Consider the following 21,798-nt stretch of genomic DNA (forward strand, 5'->3'; position numbering starts at 1 on the left):
AAAAACCTTAAATCACACATACACAAAAAACTCTAAAAACTTTAGTGCATGAACTGTACACACACCCCTTTTTCTCTCTCTATATATATATACATGTATTGTCTTTTGTATTGTCTTTTTGGTAACTGTCTCTTTAAGGCTTGTAAAATATGTTTGCCATAAAGAAACAGACGCTGATCTCTGGACCGACTTACAACAATGCCTTTGTCTCCTTAGTAACAAACAGTAGAGGAAGTTTAAGGGTAAAACTGCCCTGCCCACATTCACCTGCCATAGTATCAGCCACTTTCAATCCAGGAAGTGAACAGTCAGTTGAGACATGGAGGCACACTTTCAACCAGAGAATTAAACTAAACTAGGCTGCTGTTTTCACTCTTATTAACTAAACAAGGTGAGCTGGTTTTTCTTTCTTTTTTTTTTTTTTTAGAATTAGTTTTTTAAACGGTTTGAATTTACTTAAAATTTCACAAGAGGGATTTACATGTTTGTGTAATTTAACTAAAAAGATCACATCTAGTCTTGTTCAGTCTTGATTTCAGCTAATGTTTTTCTTTCTAGTTCCAGATTAAAAGGCCATGGATGTAAAGTTTACTGCCCTGGCTTACTGCCATCTGGCCCTTTTGTTCAGTGTGGCCCAAACAGAAAATGGGACTAGCACTCCTCAACCAACCTTTAGCTTAACGACCCTTACGACACTAACTCAGTCTGACTCTACTTCACCAATCTCAAATTTGACTGAGGAGACAACACTATATACCAGCACACAGTTGGATAACAAAACTGTCGTTAGCACCACTGCGGCAACAACCGAGAGGACAAGTCACTACCAGACTTCTCAGTCAGCAACCACCTTGACTCCTCTAACAAACAGTACAACTCTGAGGACTACAAGCTCTAGCACTCAAATGTCAACATTTACTGCACAAACAACGGCAGCAATCCAGACCACAGTAGATAACTCAAGTACACCAAGTACTCCAGTAATTACAACTGAAAATGCAACTCATACTACCATGAACAGAACCAGACAAGGTAAGCATAAGGCTCCATTCTTATCTGCAGTTTTATCAACAACTATTCATTTTTTTTAATATAATTTGCTGATTATGGTAATTCTTGCTGTTTTACTTTGTTGCTAGATGTGGGCCTCAATGTCTCTGAAAGGAATATGACTATTGTCTTCAGCACTGTACTTGGAGCATTTGCTGTGTTGTTGGTTTTTCTTATGTTTCACAAATGCAAACAGAAAATACAGTACTTGCACCAACCTCTCAATAATGCTCAATACACAGGTAAGGGACTCTCCTTCATCAAACAATTAGTTCAAACCCTTTTATTTACTATTGGCAATTAAAAATACTAATCTAATTTTAAACAGATACATTTGTGGCAGATGATGACACACTCGTTATTTCTGGAGGACTTTATGATGGCCATCCAATCTACGACAACGTACCAACAGCTCCTGCAGACCAGTCTCAATTCCACCTTGAGTTTCTCCATTAAAGACACAGAGTTTCTATAGTCTGAAATCTACAGTTTAGGAGTGGGTAAAACCAATGTACTGAACTAATGTAACCAATATACTTTCAAGACTGAAATACAACTCCTATGATGGTCTTTATAAGAGAAAAGTGGTCCTTAGAAAAGGAAAATGAGAATAGGTAGGACATGCAAACAAGTACAAAACTGATTTTTGAGAACATTGCTTTTATTTTTACAACACCAGAATACATAAATATATTAACAGAGTAACTTGTAACAACTAGAAATTGTCAAAGATCAGCAACATAACCTTGTGATAGAACATATTAGATTTCACGTTAACATTAAAGATGAGTTATTCCAAACATTAGCACAACAGCAAAGTAATACATAAGTAAAGACATTGACTCTGTAGTAGGTAGAAATTTAATCCTAAACACCCATAAATAAACTTACTAAAAGCTGGCATCTTAACACTAAAACCTTCTTCTCATTGACACTATGTTTTAGTTGAACCATAGAAACATATTCCATTCATGTTTTTGTGTTATTTTTAGTCTATTTGTTATTCAGTCAATCGTGTATTATTTATTCATTCTCAATAGAACTGTATTTCAAGTCACCCACCTCTACCAATATTGTTATTACTGCTAATCTGACCTAACAGCCATACTTAGGCAAAAATCTTCTCATTGGTCTTCTTCTTTTTTTTGTCACAGCCAGTAACAGCTGTCCAACCAGCATCTCTCATTCTTTTCATTGCAGCCAGCTTTAAGGAGTTTCCTGGTGATTTATGAATGAGTGGGCTCTGATTCTGTAAAAATAACACACACATACACACATATAGGGATTTTTAAAAATCAAAGTAAGTATATTATATGCCACTTTGTTGGATCATAAAGGCACATTACCTTTTTGAGAATGTGGAGTTTACATTGTGAATCTGAACTTTTATGTGCAGGTGTATTTGTAAAGGTCTATCAAGACAAGAAACAGAGGAATACACATTAATCTGTCCTAGCGAATTTGCAGAAATGGTAAAATCACATTCACATAACCTGCAAGGTTTATGCCATTATTTTTTTTTAAATATTAACAAGCCCCCACCCCCCAACCCGAAAAAACAAAAACAAAAAAACATTGCTTACCAAGAGATCATTTTGATCTGAGCTGTCAGACTTGGGGTCAAGTTCAATGGCGCTCTTTCCCCACTGTGCTGACTGTTCAGAAGGGGGAGTCCTTATTCTGTAGGACTATAGGGGAGTAAATGTCAGTGAATATATTCATATTTTTTCAATTTTGGAAAATGTCAGAATGGTATACTATATTACTTTGATCTTTGTTGTTCCAGCAATATGGTTTGTAAGACTTCTTGGGGTTTTCATGTCTTCACTGCTGATGCACTACAATTCAAAGTCAGTGCAATCATTTATCATAAAACTTAAAGTAAATAAAAGCATATCGATACATGAATTATGTTATAATTTATTCTGTCACTATAGCCATTTTATATATCTACTTTATGAATAGGTTAAATTGCAGTCTACCTTGGATTTTGGTGTTCCACATGATGCTCTGATAAATTCAGTAGCAGATTCCTTAACAACAATTCAAACAAAGTTGTTTCAGAAAAAGGCTGTGGTAATAAGGTTACATTGTACTGCTTTGCACTCACACACAAAGTTTTGCAGTCGTTCCCTACAGCTATAGGCAATTATTAGCAGAGTCTTCCATGTGAACTGACTAAGAGTATCTGGCGCCAGTATTCTCAGGCCCTATAAAAGCTGCTAGCTTACTAATCTCTGAGAGATGCTCTTCATGAATTTAAATGTTTTCTCCAATGCGTAACACCCATGCTCATATTCACACTGCTATTCTTGTTAATTGATGGTTTCTAAATAAATCTGTCAACTCTGGTGCATTTTTAGTTCCCATGGCACATTTGAGACTCTCATTCAAACATATGAATATATACCTTTTTTTACTCATACACAATAAATACATTTAAAATCTCTTTTCTTTCTCTAAATAAAATCCAGGTGAATAATAAACATTATGAATAGCTATAGGGCTACAAATTGAAAGGCTAAAACACCATGTCCACCAAAAAAAACAAACCAAAAAATGGCAATTAAAATCTTCGCAAATATTATGGAAAAATAATAAATGAATCTATTTGTCCGTTTTGATCCACCAATCACTTAGACCAAATATCGGCTGATCCTGACTCAGCTGAATGTTGTTCTGTTTTTGTCTTTACCTATAACCTGGTACCATGGATTATTTTTCTAATAAATACCAGTTCAGCAAATTCAATTGGGGTTGTATTTATTTTTCATAATACCCAAAACCAAGGATGTACTATATCTGAAGTAGAAAAGGCTATTTTGAGAAATCTGTAGTTATAAAAACCTTAATCATCTGATTTTCTAAGCTTACCTTAAACAAAAATGTCTGAAACAAAACGTGCTTAATCTGTTGAAAACATTTTGGTCGATAAAACTCACATATGTTGTACGAGTGGCCAAACTCTGACCATCTTTGCTGTAGGAGGAAGTTTTCTTGGCCTTGAAGAAGTCAAATGTGTGACTCTTTGAAGAGTTCTCTTTTGGAACCTCTGAACTTTTCCCTTGTTTATAGTTTGAGGCAGCTACCTGTAGTAGTACACATGCAATTTTGGGTCAACTAAAAGTAATGACAAAGAATGCCATCTAGTGGCAGCCTATGAGCTGCATGCACTGTACCTGTTTGTCGCTCCCTTGTGACAGCAGAGTCCTTTTCACAACAGACATTTCCTGCTTCAGATCACTTGTTTTGTTTCTGAGGTTTTTCTAAATTCAAAGTGTTTGTTACATTGTGAGCTGTCTCTCTCAGAAGTATGACAAACAAACAGCTGTATTCATAAATCCAAAATAAACTGATTTAAAGTAGGATATACCTTCTCTCTTGTTTCTGCCTTCAGCTCTTTCTTCAGCCTCTCATTTTCAGACTTATGCTTTGAGAGGTCCAATTCCTGATTTAGAGAAATTTGTGATGCAAATGTTAGGATATGACATATTTTCTGGTCAATCATTATTAGTGCTACTTAGCATGTTTCTTGGTACCAGTGATTTTTCACGAGCAGTCGCCTCCATCTCATTCTTCTTCTTCTCTTCAAGTTCTGCGTCCTTTTCTTGGACCATCCGGTCATACTGGCTCTGGTAGTGACAAGTTGGGTTCATTCCAACACAATATACATGAGACATATTTATCAGACAGCAAAAAGGCCATTATAATAACTTTACCTTATGTTTTTCCATCAGAGTGACCATATCTCCAATCTTATGCTGGCATTTAAGTTCTGTGGCCTCCTTGTTCTTAATGGCTTCTGCTGCTGTTATTCTAAGTTTCTGGACCTACAACACAAATTGGTTCTATTATTGTAAATTCAATTTGAAGGAGGTAAATGTTAATTAAATTGAAATTACAAATTGAAAAGTAAAAAAGTAACCTCTTTCTCAAGTTCTGCTGCAAAAGTCGATTTTGACTCAAGAGCCTTGAGCAGTTTCTCATGTTCTTCTCGTTTGAGTTGTTTAAGGTTCTGGGACTCATTTTGAAGGCTGTTGATCTAAAGATTAAAGCAGCATCTTAATTTTCCAGTCTAATACTGATTAGCTTAAATAGTTCACATACGTATTAACAACTGGAAAATAAAAACACAAAGCAAACCATCCCCATACCGTTGTTTCAAGGTCACTGGATTTTGCAATCTCCTGTGCCATTTGTTTCTTAAGCATTTTATTCTGAAAATATACAAGTGAGGACAATAAATACCATTCCACTCCTTTTATAGCTAGAGTTTCATGGTCATTACAAACCTCTTTCTTGTATTCCTCCTGGGCTTTAAATTTAATTTCATATTGTTTTCTGAGTTTGCACAGCTAAAAAGCAAAGATTTTTTGTTTAGTTCCAGAAAATGATCAATAACAACAGTATTTGCAATTTCACATTTTTCACTCACCTTTGTTTCCACAGCTTTGATCTGTTTTTCTTTTTCTGTGATTTTCACCTGAAGTTGCTCATACTGTTCACACAGAGCATAAAGAAGTCATAATGAACATGTTTAGAATAAGCATCTTTATAAAGCCCTGTTTCTACTAATAATTTAGTTAAGATGCTTACCTTTTCTTCAATTTGCTTCTGCAGAGTTTCTGTTTGTACACATTTCCCCAGGATTTTGGTTTTGACTGCAGTTAACTCATCTCTATTGCATGGAAAATTAATATTTAAATCTCAAAAACTGTGCATTCCAATCAGGAAAAAGTATCTTTAAGCCTCTGAAGTGCATATTCACCGTAAAGTCTTGTTTTCTTCCACCAGCGTTTTAATTTCTCCATCGAGTTTTAATGCCTTCTCCTCACTCACCTGAGTCAAAACAGTTTTCAGAATTTGTGATTCATATAATAAATGAATTAATAATAATACAAATAATAATAAAAATGACAATAATATAATAAAATTCAAACCTTCATGTTTGCCTCAATAGTTTGCACGTTAGATAATCCATTTTCAAACTGCTCTTGAATGGCTGTCTTCTCAGACTGCAGCTCATTAAAGTTTGATAATAACTCTTCATACTTTACTCTTAAAAATGACATAAATAAAAAATGAAACATATTACAACAGCGTAATAAAATATTATATATGCTAATATGATAAAATGGCTGTCTATTAATAACTCACTCATTTTGCAAAATGTCTTTCCTCAGCTGCTCCATCTGAACGTTGCATTCCTTATTTTTCTTCATTTCAGTACACAGCTGTTCCTCCAGCACCTGCACTTTGATCTGCAGGTATATTGCAGAGAAGCAATGCATTGTATATTTCAACCCAATGAATATATTTTACTACCAAACACATAAACAGCTTTCTCTAGTGGATAAGAGGTGAGGGGATGAGAAACAAAATTAAAAACATGTAAATACCTGAGTCAAAGTGGACTTCTCCTGTAAATGTTCTTTTTCCTTTTCAGCAGCTTCACAAGCCTTTTTCAGTGAATCATTTTCAGCAAAAGCATTCTCTGCTTCTTTCTGTATCAGGGAAAAAGGACAAACAATTTTAAGTATCTTTATTAGGCTATCTGATACAGATCGTCTTTTCTTTTTGCATTATGTATCTATTTATCTACTTATATCACCTTAACCAAGTGGATTTCTTCAGTTTTCTTTGAAAGCTCAGCCATGAGTTCCTCCATTTTAGCTTGAGTGAACTGAATTTTAGCCTTCACTGACTCAATGGATTTAGATTTTGTGTCCTAATAACAAGAACACATATTGTTTTGAAGGTATGTAACAGACTTGGGCATGCAAGGACTGGTTTTAGAGAGAAATCATACACTTTCCCTTCAAATAAACCGTACCAGTTCATCTTTGAGAATTTGGATTAGGCCATCTTTCTTTGTAGCTTGGTCAAAGGTTTCCCCTGTTGAGTAAAATATTTCTTTCGACTTGAAACCACATCACCTAAAAATATCAACACATGTTATCCGGTGGGACTTACCTAAAACTGTGTTTCTCCTTTCAAGTTCAGTGTTGTTTTCTATAAGTTTATCCTCAAGCTCTTTGGCCCTTCAGAAAAGTAAAAACAAGAATATAATGACATGAGGAAACACTGTACTTTATCTAGAAAACACTGTGAATGAAGGAGTTTAATATACCTCTCTTTCTCTAGTGCTAGTGAAGTCTTTAGCTCTTGAATGGTTGATTGAATGCACTCTAGCTCCTCTGCTTGCTGGTTTTTGACTCTGTTGAGCTCCTGTAAACTGAGATCTTTGCTTTGGATGACCTCAGCATACTCTTTTTTACTTTGTTCCAAGGCTGCAGCAGTAGTTTCCTGATTTTTCTTTGTTGGGTTATTAATATTTCAGTTAAAGCATATTGCATGCAACACAAGAGCCCAATTTCAGTACAAAGAAAAGAATCTCAAGATACTCACCTCAGTCTCTCTGCAGCGCTGCTCAGCAATATTCAGTTGTTGAAGAAGAGATTCCTGTTCAGCTTTTGCACTTTTGAGAACTTCAAATTGATGATCTATAAAAGCACATATATAATATTAATATCCCCAAAACAAAGTGTACTAACCTGACCAGAAGTCTGGAAAAGAAATAAAACATTTTCACCTTATACTAAGCACCTTTTCTCATGTTAATGAGCATCTATCCAAATATACTGTCATGACTCTAATACTTCTGCATATTTAATACTGAGTAATATTTAAAAAATGTCTTGTTATGAACACACTGTTTTTATTACCATTGTAGCAAAGTTTATAAAATCAACATTCACAGCTTATCTTCAGATCTAATTATGATGTTACTTGTTGACTGTTGAAGTTCATTGCAGTGCTTCTGAGTTTCATCGAGGTCCAGCAGGAGTTTCTGTAGTTGGGTTTCCTTATCCTTAAGTTTTAATTGAAGCATGGTTATCTGTAAAGAACATGTCAGTCATTAACGTGTCAAAATTTGTAAAATTTGTGGAAATATATTTCATGCCAAAAGTTCCTCAAATAAACTGATGGAAGGGCTTTTTGCCCCCACCAACCTCTTTCTGTTTTATCTTAAATTCCTGCTGATATTTCTTTTGTAGATGGTCAAATTGCAGTAAGTCTTCTTTGGCTGAAAAACAATAAAACATGCTGTGTTGATGGTCAAAGTGTCACTAATTCATCTAGTTCCACTTAAAGCCTAAATACATTTAAGGCATTTTATTGAGTAAAAGACATAACATTTTGGCGTAATAGCGGCAAGAAGAAATGTATATATATATACCTTTCTGCATCTCTTGCTGATCAGTTTCTACTCGGACACGTAGGGTTTCAAATGCGGCAATCATTTTCTAAATGAAAAAGTAATAAACTGGCAATCAAACCTCATCATTTTACAATGTTTTGGTCAACAAAATATAATAAATTAAAAGCTACTACTGGCAAATATTTTGTGGTGTTTTACCTTAACGCTTTCGTTGTTTTCAGTAAGGAGGTGGTGGGTTTCCTCTCTTTCAGCTTCAACTGCAAAACATTCACAGCAATGTACCGTTTATTTCTGCACTTACTAAAGCTGATAAAGAAAAGTATTCTCCAGATCACCAGAATTTTTACTTACATAAATGTATTTTCTCAACTGACGAGTCAAAGGTTTCCTTGAGTATATTGCACAAGTTCCATGTTGAATTGTTTCTGCATTTTAAAAATTGAGTTTTTAGCATTTCACAATTAAAGGAACAAAACAAAGCTAAATGTAATCAGATCATCATATTTATCTTAGTTTCACAAATCACACATACTTGTTTCTCAGTTCTTCATTTTCACTAATCTGCTCCTCCAGCTTTATGCTGAGACTTTCATTTCCAAACTGCAGACAGAAAATACATTAAAGAATTCAAAGTTATCTCTTCCTGTTGTAAATGTTGTACATAAGTAGATAGACAGAGATAAGCATAAGATCAAATAAGATCAGTCTGTGGGGTACACACCTGCAACTCCTGAATTGCCTTGCGCTGTGTTTCAATTGTTCTTTTGTTATCTTGGAGCCTTCTTTCCTTTTCCACAGTGTCAGAATAAACTTTAACCTTCCAACACTTAATTTTCTCAACTTCATCAAACAGCTTTGAATAAAGCTGACCAGGATTGCAATTATTCTGGAAAACATCCACAGTTTAGGAAGTAAAATGACACACACAGACATATTCATGCTGCACATTTCTGTGCAATAGAAATATTTACCCCGTCTTTCTCCATTGGTTGCATGAGTTTCATCTTCAGAAAGTCTTTAGTGGGAAACAATAATTAGTTTAATATTTATAGTGCAGTTCTTCTGTTGGAAGTGATAGAACTGGTGTTGTTAAATAACACAAAGACACACAAATACCTTGTTTGGGCGGTTTAGTTGGTGCAACCATGTTTGTATTGGGGAACAGGATGTTTTTCTCTTTGTCAAAGCATTCACTGTAACTCTGGTGGAAAAGAGCAGCAATATTTAATGTCATATGTGTTAATAATTGTTAGGTATTTTAGTACCATGGTAGCATTTACTGGATATTGTTTTATAGTGACATTATGCAGGAAAACTCTGTCATTCAATAAGGCCCCTTTGTTTTAGTTATTTTTCTCTTTGACCCAAGAATTGATGTGTGAGAATCACAGGCTGGTACAAGGTTGAAATACCACAGAGATCACTCCCTCAGCTACATTAGTTTCTTAATCTTTTAGACGCCTGTTGAAGGCCAAATGGTTTGTTTCAGATTTCACTAATGAAAGAACTCTTCGTTTTGTGCCTTGAAAATATGTCGCTGAGATAATCACAATTGTAGCTGAACTGATACACTACACAAAGGATGCTTCTTCACCCAAGGGCAGGAAGACGCTCCCTTATCTTGGTCTGTACTGGTTTAAACTGATAAATCTGCTGTCTCATGAATTTTACCCTCTATATAAACTGTTGTACTTGTGAATAAAGTTGAGTCACTTTGGGAAGACAATCTAAAGCAGTCTCTGTTTTCTTGTTCTCCCAAGCTGCTCCCGAGCTCGTACTAACACGCTGAATGGCATGCTTGAATATTACTTGAGAATATATTTGACTGTGTTACAGACTAAGGGACATTCTCTGCTGATAGGTGAAGGTACATTCTCTGCTGATAGACGTCCACGCCTCGGAGGAAGCCGATCCACGGAGTAGGCCCTGGAAACAGTTTCCTTCAATAATTACTGCCTCATAGAATGCTGCTGACAACACACATACAATGGTCATTGCTAAGGTTAAATAGTTACTGCTGAGCTAGCATAGTGGTGCTTTGAGTTTTTTCATCATTGTTTAGCTTCTAATTATTAACTAATTATAACGAACTATTTATTGACTTACAGGTTGCAATGCTTTCATGAAATTGCCTCTGTCTTCAACTATTTCTTGAGGTTGAACCGCAGATATTGGTCCGTTATTCACCCTGGGAGGCACCAACAGCTTGAAGCTAAAACGCTGATCTCTCTCCATTCTGGAATAGCCATACAGCAATAACCTAGTTATTTAATAATGCGGTGTTTTAAACCAAGACATCGTTAATAAACACCACAGAAATGCCAGAAGACTACAAATAACTATTATCTTCCCTTTTTACCTAATATTCACAAGTCAAATAACCCTAAACATTAGCTGGTTAGCTAACAGTAATTAGCGTTTTTATTTGTGAGTCAACTAGGCTCGCAGACAACAGCTAACAGTTACCTCCGGTATATTAGAGCAGCGTTAATTCCCACAAAATACAAGATAAAAAACCAATAATAATAGCCAGTAGTTTAGAATGTTACTTAATAAACATCAATGTGGTAATTTACTAGGTACTACGTGTAAACTATGACATTTTTTTTAAACGTTACCTGTTAAACTTGGTTAACGGTTATAACGCGACCACCCTGCACGAGGCGAGGAAGGACTCTTGCCCAACTGTTTAAGTGAAGACTATTCTTGTGTCGTTCAGGTTTATTTAAATATCATACTTAATTTTTTTATTATCTTATTTTTCTTCTTCTTCTTGATGATAATAATAATAATAATAATAATAATATAAGAATAATGTTTGTGGTAGCAGTGGTATATACACAAAATTAAGTTGTTTTTTTGGTGGGCGGATGCTGTGTCCCTTTAATTAATATTTAATGTGTAAAATTGGCAAAATAAAGCAAAATTTTATATTATAAAATGAAAAATGAAGGTAATACGTTATAGTCAAGGGTCTAATTTAGCACAGATATGCAGTTGGAGGTGATATATGTCATATAAGAACAGCACTTTGTATCTTTGAAACCATCAATCAGTTTGGTACATAGTGGAGAATATTAATTATTCTCTGAACTCTTGTATCAAAACTGATATGTAAAAAATATTACAAACAAAATAATAATGTAGAATTATTCTTTTTTTCCTGACGTTAAGATTTAATTTTTAAATAAATTATGTTAGCACATAACAAAAATATCATACCATATTTCTATCTTAGATTCAAGAAAAAACAAGACACAGTGGAGTATTACATCCTTGTTAAACAGCCTTTTATTTGACTTTTTCCACAAAATTCCTTTTTTTGCAGTCAGTGGCATGTTTTCCATCATAAGGCAAACCGCTAAACATCAGAATTATTTTATAATTGGCATAATGCATTATCAACAATGAACCAGAAAAAAATAACATTTAAAAGAATTTAGAATGAGAATGAATGTGCTTATGGAATAAACAAAGTGGCATGGGTGATACTTCTGAAAGTTAAAAAAAAAATTGCACTTTGCTGTGATGTGCTTGGAAAGCTCATGCTGTCTTATAAATGTTGTGAGAGAGAAGTGAGAAAAGAGAAAGTGTCTCTTAAAAATAAAGCTTTCTACTGGTAACAGCAAACAAACGAGAGCAAAACACTTTCATTATGTGATTGTACATTTCAGAAGGTTAACATTGTTAAGGTTCAAAATTGAGGAAGGAGAGTACAAACCACCCATGGTCCAGAAGCTCTTGGTCAAACAATGATTTTAATGACTACACACGTGTGGGAAGCCACTCTGTACGCAGACAGCAAGTAGTCTTCGACTTCCTCAAAGCATACACAGATTTTATACCGTCAGGGCTTGATTTACTGACGCCCCTTCATGCGTCACAGACAGGATATATACACATACGTCAAATCAAAACCACAACGACTTTTAACACAGTTTAAAAAGAACATCGTCTTCTATCTTCATGGCTGGCACTTCCTGTCTACCTTTCAGTTCTTGTCTTGTTCCTCTTTCTTGCCGAGACAATTTTGCAGTTACAGCCAGACATGACTAAACTCTTTCCTATAAATAAATCTAACTAATGTGTGTGTGTTGACCTCACTCAGCCTCTATGTCACCTCTCGCACTTCTGACCTTTTACCAGACCAGAGGCTCACTGAGACTATGTGTATGTCCTCTACTAAATAAATGTTTTAACCAAGAACCTCTACTAAAACCTTAATATAAAATGACCTGATATAAGTGTTTTGTAAGCATGTATTGCAATTCCTTCTATGTTCTAGTTTTCCCTCAGCATGTATCACCTGAACAGTCACGTCAGTGAAGCTTAAGACCTTTAAAGAACCTGAACATCAACTCAAATAAGCACAGATATGCAATATGTATAAAATAGTTATAACTGCACCTGGAATACAAAGTTAACATCATCATAAACATCTTAAGGCCATCTTAAAGCTATCTGTTACATTGTTAAAGCAATGATCATACTGCAGATTATATTATCAATGCAATGGTACTGATAATAATTATTTAACAATAACAGTAAAATAATTTCCCTGCTCCACATTCCCTCTCTCGACCTCTGGAACACCAGAGGTCGCAATACATTGTGTCCTCGCTCAGCAAATCAGACAACCTCATGTCATCTAATTGGTCCGGTAATAAACACCAGCTCCCCTTCGAGAACACTCCATGTGTAAGCTTAGGTTTTCTCGGTCCCTCTCTTGTGGTCCATGAGGCCTCGACATCTCCAGGATCCTCGCCCCTCCTGTGGTCGCCGAGATCTTCTGCAAAGGAAACAAAACACCTTTTCCTGCACCTCCCTAACTTATCCTATTTGGGACTCTTTAATCAAAAGCATGATCCTAATTATGCTCTTAACTTATTGACTTGTATTTATATATATTCTTCAATGTTCCTCATCACTTTAAAATTCTTTAAGCGCTGGTTTCACGTCCGGTTGGAAATAAGGAAATAAAGTTATAAAGAATGTTATAATGATTATTACCAATAAGACAGACGTAATTTAAATTGCTTATTTACTATATTTATGAGGTTTAAGTATAAATATAAGAGGTATATATTTAATGAGGATTGTGTATTTGTGTTTAAAGGACTTTTATAATTGTGGCTATGAGTTCTATGGTGGGCTTCAAAAACAATGCATAATCAAACTGATGAGGAATTAATGCTATTGTTGCCTGTTGAAAAAGCATGTTTCTTTTGATGAAAAATTACCTCACTAAGGACAATAAATTGACCCATGTTGTAAATTGACTTGATGCAGGACTTTATACAGTGTCCTCTGTATTCCTAGCTTCTGCCACCTCTTTGGCAGCATTGTCCCTGTTGGACTTTTGTTCTCCAACTCCCACCACTCCTCTCCTCTCCTCCTTTTTTTTCTCTTTGTCCAGCAGCCGATAGTTCAGCCCCATTCCTGCAAACAGGAAGACACTAGCAACTATGAGGATGATCCCACAGCCCTGGTAGGTGTACTTGTAATCATGGTAGACATCTTTGAACTTCCCTGTGAAGACAAAACGACATCATACAGGATCATTTGTTTCTGTGCATAAACTGTATATAAAAAATGTAAGTCTTGGTTTGTGCACTCACATTCAGAATTGTTCAGATGGATATTTTAGCTGTTACCCTTTGTGTGTTTTGATAGTAGTGCAAGGGCTGGTACTGACTGAAAAACTACAGACCCTACATGCTCATGGCTTTTCACTTACAAGGTACTACACTCAATGACATAATGTGCGATAGTCTATTCTAGTGGAACAGTGTAAGGGTCTATGTGTTGCCCCTGTGATGGGCTTGTAACCTGTCTGGGGAGACCACACCTCACGCCCAGTGACAGCTGGAATGGATGGATGGATAATCTAGCAGTCTAAATCAAAATTACAAAATGAAGACAATATTGTGTTGTGTAACAGCTGAAACTAGAGATTGAGACCATAAACCTATAAGCGAAGTCTTTACTAGAAGTAAAAGATTGAGTGACCAACAAGGCCATTTTTTTATACAGTTGCACTTCTTATTGAGACTCAAGGAGTGCCCTCTGCTAGCCAGTTAAAAAATAAAATTAAGCACTTATGTAGTGGCTTAACAATCCACTGTATAACTTATATATACAAGTGTATTAGTATAGTAAGTAGTTATAGTAAGTATATAGTAAGTAGTTATTATCATTAGTGGGGTACTCACCAAGTAACGGCGGACCTAATAATACAGGACCGCACTCAACAATAGTGACAAGCCCAACAGCACTGGAGAAACGCTGCGTTCCGACTAGGTCCATTAACGTCTCGAACAGCACTGCACTCAGCCAGCCAAAAGCAAACCCAAAGAAGATGGCATAAATGGTAAAGCCTGTATAATCTTCTGATATTGGAGCTAGGACATGACACACGCCGTTGTACAGTACTGAAGCAGCAAAGAAGTACTGTATCCTGGAACGGACCCACTTGGTATTGGCCACCATGCCCATTGAGGGTCGGGCAAACATGTCAACAAAAGCGAGGATAGACAGTAAAAAAGCTGCCTTCTCTTTGGCAATGTGTTTACTCTTGGCATAATTAGAGAGGAACACCAGCGGTGCAAAGAGGCCAAAAAACATGACAATATTTCCCACTATGTAGAGCAAAAAGCCACGGTGCTTGAACAAAGTGAGGTCGATAAAGCTGTTAATGGTCTGCAACACAGTCTTCCTCTCTGTGGTCTTCTCTGCAGGCTTGGGTTTTGGTCCTATAGGTCGCATGAGGGAACCTGCAACACAGCAGTTGAAAAGCAGGCCACCCAGGATCAGAAAACTTCCTCTCCAGCCAAACTGATCAAAGAGCCAAGTATTAATAGGAGCTAGGGTAGAAAGAAAGACAGGACTTCCAGCCATGGCAAGCCCATTAGCAATAGGTCGCTTGTTGTAGAAGTACTTTCCAATCATTGTGAGAGCAGGGTTAAGGTTGAAGGACAATCCCAGACCTGAAAGATTCAGTAAAAATATGTATAAAAATGAGCATGAAACAGTGTTTGAAAAAACAACAGTGTACAAAAAAAACAAGTTAGTAACAAACAAACTTGAAAATATTAAAAACTAGGTACCTCCAAGAACACCTATGCAAAAGTACAGTGCTTGAACAGATTCACAGAAAGAAGCAGCAATGAGGCCCAATCCTGACAGGCATCCTCCAGCCATCATAACGGGACGACTCCCATATTTGTTAACCAGGATGCTGCTGATTGGACCTGAATCAAAAGAAACAAAGAACAAATATAGTAAATATATAAATATAGCATATATATCATGTCGCTACATGTTTTTCATCTATTCAAAGGCACAATTCTAATTTTAACCACCAGAGGGCTCTAGTGCCACAGCTGTGTCTCAGCAAATTCAAACAACTTCAGCAATCAGTTTTGTCAGTGCTGCACTGCAGTAGATGTGCTCCCAAGCCATTAATAATGCGATCTGTCAGAAAAACCACAAAAGCTGCAATGAAATAATCATTTATTTGATCCAGATATTCATAAAAATTGACAGAAGAATAATTTGTTTTGGAGCTCTTTTTAATGTACTCCAAACACAATTGAAATGATCATTAGAAATATCTCAGCTCAGACAAGCGGGTGGGGGTATTTGTGTGAGTGTACTGGGGTGATTTTCTCACTGGTGTGTACATTGGGGTTAAAATAACACTGAATCTTCTGTTATATATATAAATATATATATAACATATATAAATATTAGATTTTGATACTGGCTATAGAGAAAGAAAGACTGACTGTGCAAACAGTAACCAGCTTATTAAGATTCATGCATACTGGATTCAAAATCAGCTCAGGAAAATTGCTATGACTAGTAGACAAATGACTAAAATGCACTGAGGGCTCGGGTCGCAAAACACCATCTCCATCTAAGACATGTAACAACCAGCCTAAATGAGTATGAGGATCCACATGGAAGACACTTCTGCCTTCCTGCCAAATCTCTGCACTAGCCAATGAACCCAAATGGAAACTGACAGTTTTTGTTTAGAGGTTGTCCAGACTCATTTGCCAGCACGGTGCAAGACAAGGGGTTTTTAAATTGTAATGCAGGCAGTCTCCTCACAAACAATGAGTTCTTTCCTTCTGCGTTGCAGGGTGGGTTGCTTATGATAAAAAGGTTGGAGACAAACCAATGTAGAATATTATGAATATAATGAATCAAAAATTGAAGGAGTACAGAGGTACGCAACAGTGGGCTGTTAATGAACTTCTCCTGCTGATGTGTTCTGAATGTTTAACATAGAGATGGCAAGAGGCTCAGCTGTCATCTGCTCACGGCGCTGACAAACATTGCCTTGCTTATTCTCTGTTCTCAATTACTATGCGTAGCTTGCCTTCATCTGTGTATATTTACATCAAACATTTGCATTAATTGAGGGAGTTACACATATCCACGTATACTAAGACACTGCAGCTCATAACTTGTTAGGGCATGTGAGGCTCTAAGAGCCAAGTGAAACAAAAAGAAGTGATTAACAAACATCCACTTTGGTCCATTATGTGTTACAAATAAAAAGCAACACCATGGTAAAGATAGGCAAGTTGAGAACAATCAGTTACTGTTACAGTGTAACTCAATAACCTTAAACCATTGTTCCTGCATGCCTGAATGTCACTCTCCAGAAGCAGCTGCTTGTTAAGTGTTGCTGAACAATAAGCAGCATTGATTTCTTCCACGGGGAACACGATACTTCTGTTGTACAGTAATGAGGACTTAACTTGAATGTGAAGTTTTTGTTCGCCTTAGGAACTTAATACTCAGAGTAAATAACAGACATGTGGCACCTTGGTTTCTTGGGATGTTTTCACCTGGGATGTTTTGATGCAATATGTTCACCATTATGCACACAGTGTAATGCTAGCTGAGTGAGGCCATATTTCCTATTTTATTTTACTGCTAGCAAATCTTACAAACAATTTTACACATAGCCCCATGTATAAAATTTGACTGACAGTGTATTTTATATGGAGCTACACTTCCCACTTCACACATTAGTTTGGAAGACTAAAGCAGCTTTCCCGAAGCTTCCTTGAGACTAGATGCCTAAGTCATCATTTTTCCAGTTCATCACACACTAGAGCAAAGAGAACAGCAGTGTTTTGATTTCAGAGGAGATGGCCTTTTGGGAAAGAAGGACTTCTTTGAACTCTGATCTCTCTCTGTTTATTTATCGTGAGCTTGAAAAGGGCTTTATCGTCATCTGATTGACCAGCCCAGAGTGACATCATGAAGTGTCTCATTCATCTCATCAGTGCAAGAACACAAACAAAACCCCTGGTGGTCTTCCAGTCTCAAAGCACAAGAGAAAAGAATGGGTAGGTGTGCAAGGCTTAAACTCATTCATATGCTCCAGAGAAAGATAATGTTGCAACAGCATTTCAATGGAACACTTGAACTTTTGTTTTGCCAGTTTAATTTTTTCAGCACAGTAATTATGATTATGTGTGATCTCTCTGTGACTGAAAAGCTACACAGTAAGCCTGTATTTCATCAAAAATAAATGATTTTTTTTCTTATTTGTAACAGAACACTAAAGGAATAAATGTAGTATGGTCATGCTAAGAGCTGGGTATTGATTTCAGCTGCTTGTCTTGGATGGTACTGTAGCTCACCTCCGCCGTACGTGACGGCTAACATGATGGAGGAGATCCAGGACACCTGGCTACTTGTCACATTGAAGATCACCTCAATCTCTTTGAAGAAGACAGTGATGGACTTGGGAAATGCATAGGAGAAGCCAATAGAGATGAAGGCTCCAATCACCACCATCCATCCCCAGCCACCCTCAGGTGGTGTGTAGCCTTGAGGACCACCGACGGCTGGTGGCATTGTTCTTCGCAAATCTCCTCTTAAAACTCAAGAAGTTTTACAGATACAATGACTGTTTAGGAGAGAACAAAGTGACAGAGAAAGTCCTTTGATTAGTTGCTTGTAATTCTTAAAACAGTTTAACAAAATGATATTTGTGTTTATGAATTAGAATACAGAAGACCTTTGGCAAACAAGCTGAAAAAACTTTATTTCGTTAAGTGCTTAATAAATATTCAACCCATCAATAAACATAGAAAATTACAAAACATTTTTCCGTTTCATACAGCTGCACAGTCATTTGTGATACATTGTTCAATTTACTGTCCTCTTTTACTTGAACTTGATATTTTGTCCTCAGCTTTGAAACATTTGACATCAATAAAACATTCTTATATCAGTTTTGTGACTAGAAAGCGTCAGCAATAGATCAACTTTATATTCAAGTTGATCTTAACCAGTATGACCTTGCAAACAGAACTCAGATTTAATGTTTTCAGTATTTCCAAACACCAGCAGTGGTTTTGTTTCTGGCTCACCTCTCTTGTTTAGTAATATTGTTAGTACATTTTACTTTGGCATTGCCTATCATGGCAGCTTCTGAAGAAGGAAAATCAAACTAACAAATTTTCTACCAGAGGCGTAATTTTCACATTTTCACACTGTGTTTATCAAATAAACATTTGCTTTTATTTTTTTTAACCTTCAGTAAGTTGATGTTACTTTTTTTTTCGTTTTTAGAAAACTAGAAAAAATACACATCAGGTACTGTCTCACAGTCTTGATTTTAATTTTCCTTTTTCCAAAATGTTTTCATGCATTTCATGCTCCTTGGTCTCAGCGCTAACTAGGCTTTTCTATTCTTTGGAAGCCCTTTTGGCCATTTCAGCCCTTTTGGCCACTTCACCATATAGCTTTGTCATGCATTATACAGTACGAACCTTCTATACCGACCTATAACTTCTGAGTAACCCTGCTTTGACGATACCACATGTGTATATGAAAAGATTCATTATGTTGCAAAAGCATTTCCCCAACTTTAATAACTATGTTCAAGATTAAACATGGCATTTCTGGCCTTGCTTTGCTTTGAATTGATCTCTGCATGCATTTACTAAACTCCCACCCGCTGATCTCACACAGTTTCACTTTAGAAATGATGAATACGAGTCCATCTGCAGAGTCAAACAACTTACTGTATTGTTTACACAGGGGAGACTATCCAGAGAGAACATCGATCAGACCACGAACACAGGTTGAATTCACACTGCTCAATAGCTCAGGGCTACGCTCTGGAATGGCTGATGATGTAGCGTTTTTCAGCCAAGGAGGACTTGATTTGGTTGATGAATTGGGTTAGGACTCTGAAAACTTATTGGATAAACCAGTTGTGTGCAGCACGTAGTGAATATTTAATGTTTTAAAGAACTTTTGTTATTGAGCTGGGATTTTAGCATCTGCTGTGCAGCTGTAAATGTGCCTCCTTCTTTATCTTGCAGCAGCAATACACTGAGAGAAATAAGAACTTACACTGCCACTAAATCAAATCAGTTTTGCATATCAAAGAAATAAGTTGTGTGTGTGACATTATTGGTTATCACTAACAAGGAGTATTTGTTTTTTTATGCAAGTAAAAATGCTAAATGACTGTTGTTTTTGAGGAACATTAAATTGGTCCATCAACCAACTGCACTGTGTCTGTACTTTTCATACTTCAATGTTCTGGCCGACTTGTCAACCAGTGAGCATTCATTTATGTTTAGAAACATGCAATTGGGATTTTGGGAGGGCTGCATGGAAAAACCTTTGTGCTGAAAAGCTTATCCATAGACTCTGCACTGACAAATACATACACAAACTGACACAAACATGGAAACAAAAAGGTGTCCTAACTGCAGCTCTGTACTCTGATGATGTTCTCTGCAACCAGCATTAGAAAACGTAACTGTATTAGTTTTCTACTCAAAATAGATATATATTTTGTCATAGTTTCTTTTCTTTTTTAATGTGTTGCTTCCAGTTTAATCTTGTGTTTTCATATCCATAGAAAATTCAGTGTTGTTTGATGTTACCTGTCCATTGGTTAGCTTCATATCAAAGTTAATCATGTTTTACCAATAACATTGTGACAGCCCAAAGATTTTTCCATGAAGTGACCACAATACAGCAATATTATTTTACAAAGCCTAAATGTCTAAGTTTGCACCACGTTTTTTATTGGCCTTTCTTAATAAATGCTACTTTAAAAATCAATGTTGTTCAACACACTGTAGGTAACGATAACATTTGAGTTAGTTTAGGTTAAGTGTAAAAGTTTTTTAAAAAAGGTTTTAACCTTTAATCGATCAAGGAGCCTTCTCCTTTTGGAAACTATGAAATTACGAGAAAAGGGAATGAAAAGATTGAATAAAGTCTAGACTCTTAAACAGGATAATATGCCAGGAAATGTTGTTACAACAGAAACAGGACTATCTGTACTTTTAAAGAATAAAAATTCAGCAGTTGACATTAAATGATAAATGGAGGAACAAGTTAAGACAGACAGGACCCCAGGATAGAATAGTAAATCTGCAGAAATAATGAATAAAACAGATAAGTTCTCACTAAGGATTGACTGCCTGTCTCTAAAATAAAGAGCAAAATATCAAATAATTCAGTAAAAACTGCCGAGAGTCAATTCATTCAAGCCAGGAAGGAGTAGACAAACATGCAGAGGTATAAAAACAAACTCCCCTCACGCTGTAAAGGTCTAAATAAAGTAGCCAAAGTGGGCGGCCTGAAAGTGCCACTTGACAACACACATACCAGCACAAAGCAGGGTGGGCTCAGCAGAGGACATCAGCAGATATACAAAAGGATTTGGTGCCTGTGCTTAAAGATGTGAGGCTCAACTGATTTAATTTGAATTCATAAGATTAAGTTTGGTAAATGTATCTCCTTTTCTTAGTAATTAATTTTAGTCTCAACTCTATGTACCCATATGTTGCCTGAATTAAATTGTCAAACTAAGAATAATGAAAATAAAAAAGAAATTACCTTTAATATGGTTGAGAAACCACGCAATTTTAAATTTGTGCCAAATTGGGCTCTTTTGCGGAAGACTTTTCATTCATTCTGCCCGCTTCAGGCCTTTTCTGACCCCAGCTTTCTAGTACCAATTTTAGACAGAAATGAATTTGTCTGTTTAATTATAGATGAGAATAATGTGTTAAATATTTGCTCAGGGATATTGCATTCTCACATAATAAGTATTGTTATAACACTAACAAAGCAATCCATTTTTTATGAATATCCAACTGGAAACAGACTAGTTCTTGAAGTAATTATTTTAAAAATGATGTCTGGCAAATATTATATGTATATCAAGGATCTTACCTTAGCAGGAGCTCTTGAACAGGGACAGATGAGCTCTGCAGATAAAGTCTCTGAGGGACGTTAACACAGTGCAGACATCACAGAATCGGACTGAGTGGCTTTGGATATATATTAAAAAAATACAAAAAAGAAACACTTCAGTTCATTCAGTGCCCAGATCAAACAGCTGGACAATCTGGACACAATGGTGCTAAATGGTGAGGCCAGTCAAGATCTTATTGGCTATGCAACACGTAGAGCCATGCCCCTACGGTGCTTTCTCCACCCCTCTGTCATGTGCTGAGCTGACA

General features: G+C 36.2%; 4 protein-coding genes across 4 annotated transcripts in view; 2 read left to right on the top strand and 2 right to left on the bottom strand.

Moving 5' to 3' along the window:
• LOC146670440 (N-acetyltransferase 8-like) overlaps positions 1-21,798 on the top strand; it is an 850,360-nt gene that overhangs the window by 178,228 nt on the left and 650,334 nt on the right. The window lies entirely within an intron of this gene.
• On the top strand, positions 300-3,955 carry LOC146670452 (uncharacterized). The gene is made up of 4 exons (XM_085407414.1): positions 300-391; positions 559-1,032; positions 1,140-1,292; positions 1,379-3,955. The coding sequence occupies exons 2-4, from the start codon at positions 576-578 to the stop codon at positions 1,504-1,506; spliced, it is 738 nt and encodes a 245-aa protein (XP_085263540.1). The 5' UTR covers positions 300-391; positions 559-575; the 3' UTR covers positions 1,507-3,955.
• sycp1 (synaptonemal complex protein 1) lies at positions 2,159-10,951 on the bottom strand. The gene is made up of 35 exons (XM_085407392.1): positions 10,891-10,951; positions 10,379-10,508; positions 9,389-9,473; positions 9,244-9,287; positions 8,994-9,158; positions 8,805-8,872; positions 8,624-8,697; positions 8,471-8,529; positions 8,291-8,357; positions 8,064-8,137; positions 7,840-7,948; positions 7,459-7,553; positions 7,181-7,365; positions 7,024-7,091; positions 6,884-6,945; positions 6,662-6,778; positions 6,450-6,554; positions 6,208-6,311; positions 5,991-6,108; positions 5,819-5,889; positions 5,647-5,728; positions 5,486-5,548; positions 5,343-5,405; positions 5,205-5,267; positions 4,976-5,092; positions 4,770-4,880; positions 4,590-4,682; positions 4,424-4,498; positions 4,230-4,316; positions 3,993-4,139; positions 3,033-3,083; positions 2,817-2,888; positions 2,634-2,738; positions 2,397-2,462; positions 2,159-2,299 (listed from the first exon to the last, which is right to left on the bottom strand). The coding sequence occupies exons 2-35, from the start codon at positions 10,505-10,507 to the stop codon at positions 2,159-2,161; spliced, it is 3,135 nt and encodes a 1,044-aa protein (XP_085263518.1). The 5' UTR covers position 10,508; positions 10,891-10,951.
• Positions 12,459-21,679, bottom strand: slc16a1a (solute carrier family 16 member 1a). Its single transcript, XM_085407401.1, has 5 exons — positions 21,509-21,679; positions 17,938-18,206; positions 15,379-15,522; positions 14,485-15,258; positions 12,459-13,801 (listed from the first exon to the last, which is right to left on the bottom strand). The coding sequence occupies exons 2-5, from the start codon at positions 18,152-18,154 to the stop codon at positions 13,566-13,568; spliced, it is 1,371 nt and encodes a 456-aa protein (XP_085263527.1). The 5' UTR covers positions 18,155-18,206; positions 21,509-21,679; the 3' UTR covers positions 12,459-13,565.

The sequence above is a fragment of the Rhamphochromis longiceps genome, linkage group LG5 (genome assembly GCF_057381845.1).
Source record: "Rhamphochromis longiceps isolate RC_006_pf linkage group LG5, R_longiceps_female_GT1.1, whole genome shotgun sequence".
NCBI lineage: Eukaryota > Metazoa > Chordata > Actinopteri > Cichliformes > Cichlidae > Rhamphochromis > Rhamphochromis longiceps.

Bases quoted from the DNA above. Each gene is read 5' to 3' on its own strand.
- LOC146670452 (XM_085407414.1), top strand. From the start codon at position 576: ATGGATGTAAAGTTTACTGCCCTGGCTTACTGCCATCTGGCCCTTTTG. The intron at 1,033-1,139 runs GTAAGCATAAGG...CTTTGTTGCTAG, and splicing joins CATGAACAGAACCAGACAAG to ATGTGGGCCTCAATGTCTCT. The intron at 1,293-1,378 runs GTAAGGGACTCT...AATTTTAAACAG, and splicing joins CAATAATGCTCAATACACAG to ATACATTTGTGGCAGATGAT.
- sycp1 (XM_085407392.1), bottom strand. From the start codon at position 10,507: ATGGAGAGAGATCAGCGTTTTAGCTTCAAGCTGTTGGTGCCTCCCAGG. The intron at 6,779-6,883 runs GTACGGTTTATT...TCTTGTTATTAG, and splicing joins AAATTCTCAAAGATGAACTG to GACACAAAATCTAAATCCAT. The intron at 4,499-4,589 runs GTACCAAGAAAC...TCTCTAAATCAG, and splicing joins CTGCTCGTGAAAAATCACTG to GAATTGGACCTCTCAAAGCA.
- slc16a1a (XM_085407401.1), bottom strand. From the start codon at position 18,154: ATGCCACCAGCCGTCGGTGGTCCTCAAGGCTACACACCACCTGAGGGT. The intron at 15,523-17,937 runs GTGAGCTACAGT...CTTTTGATTCAG, and splicing joins AGCCGTCACGTACGGCGGAG to GTCCAATCAGCAGCATCCTG. The intron at 15,259-15,378 runs GTACCTAGTTTT...TGAATCTTTCAG, and splicing joins TTGCATAGGTGTTCTTGGAG to GTCTGGGATTGTCCTTCAAC.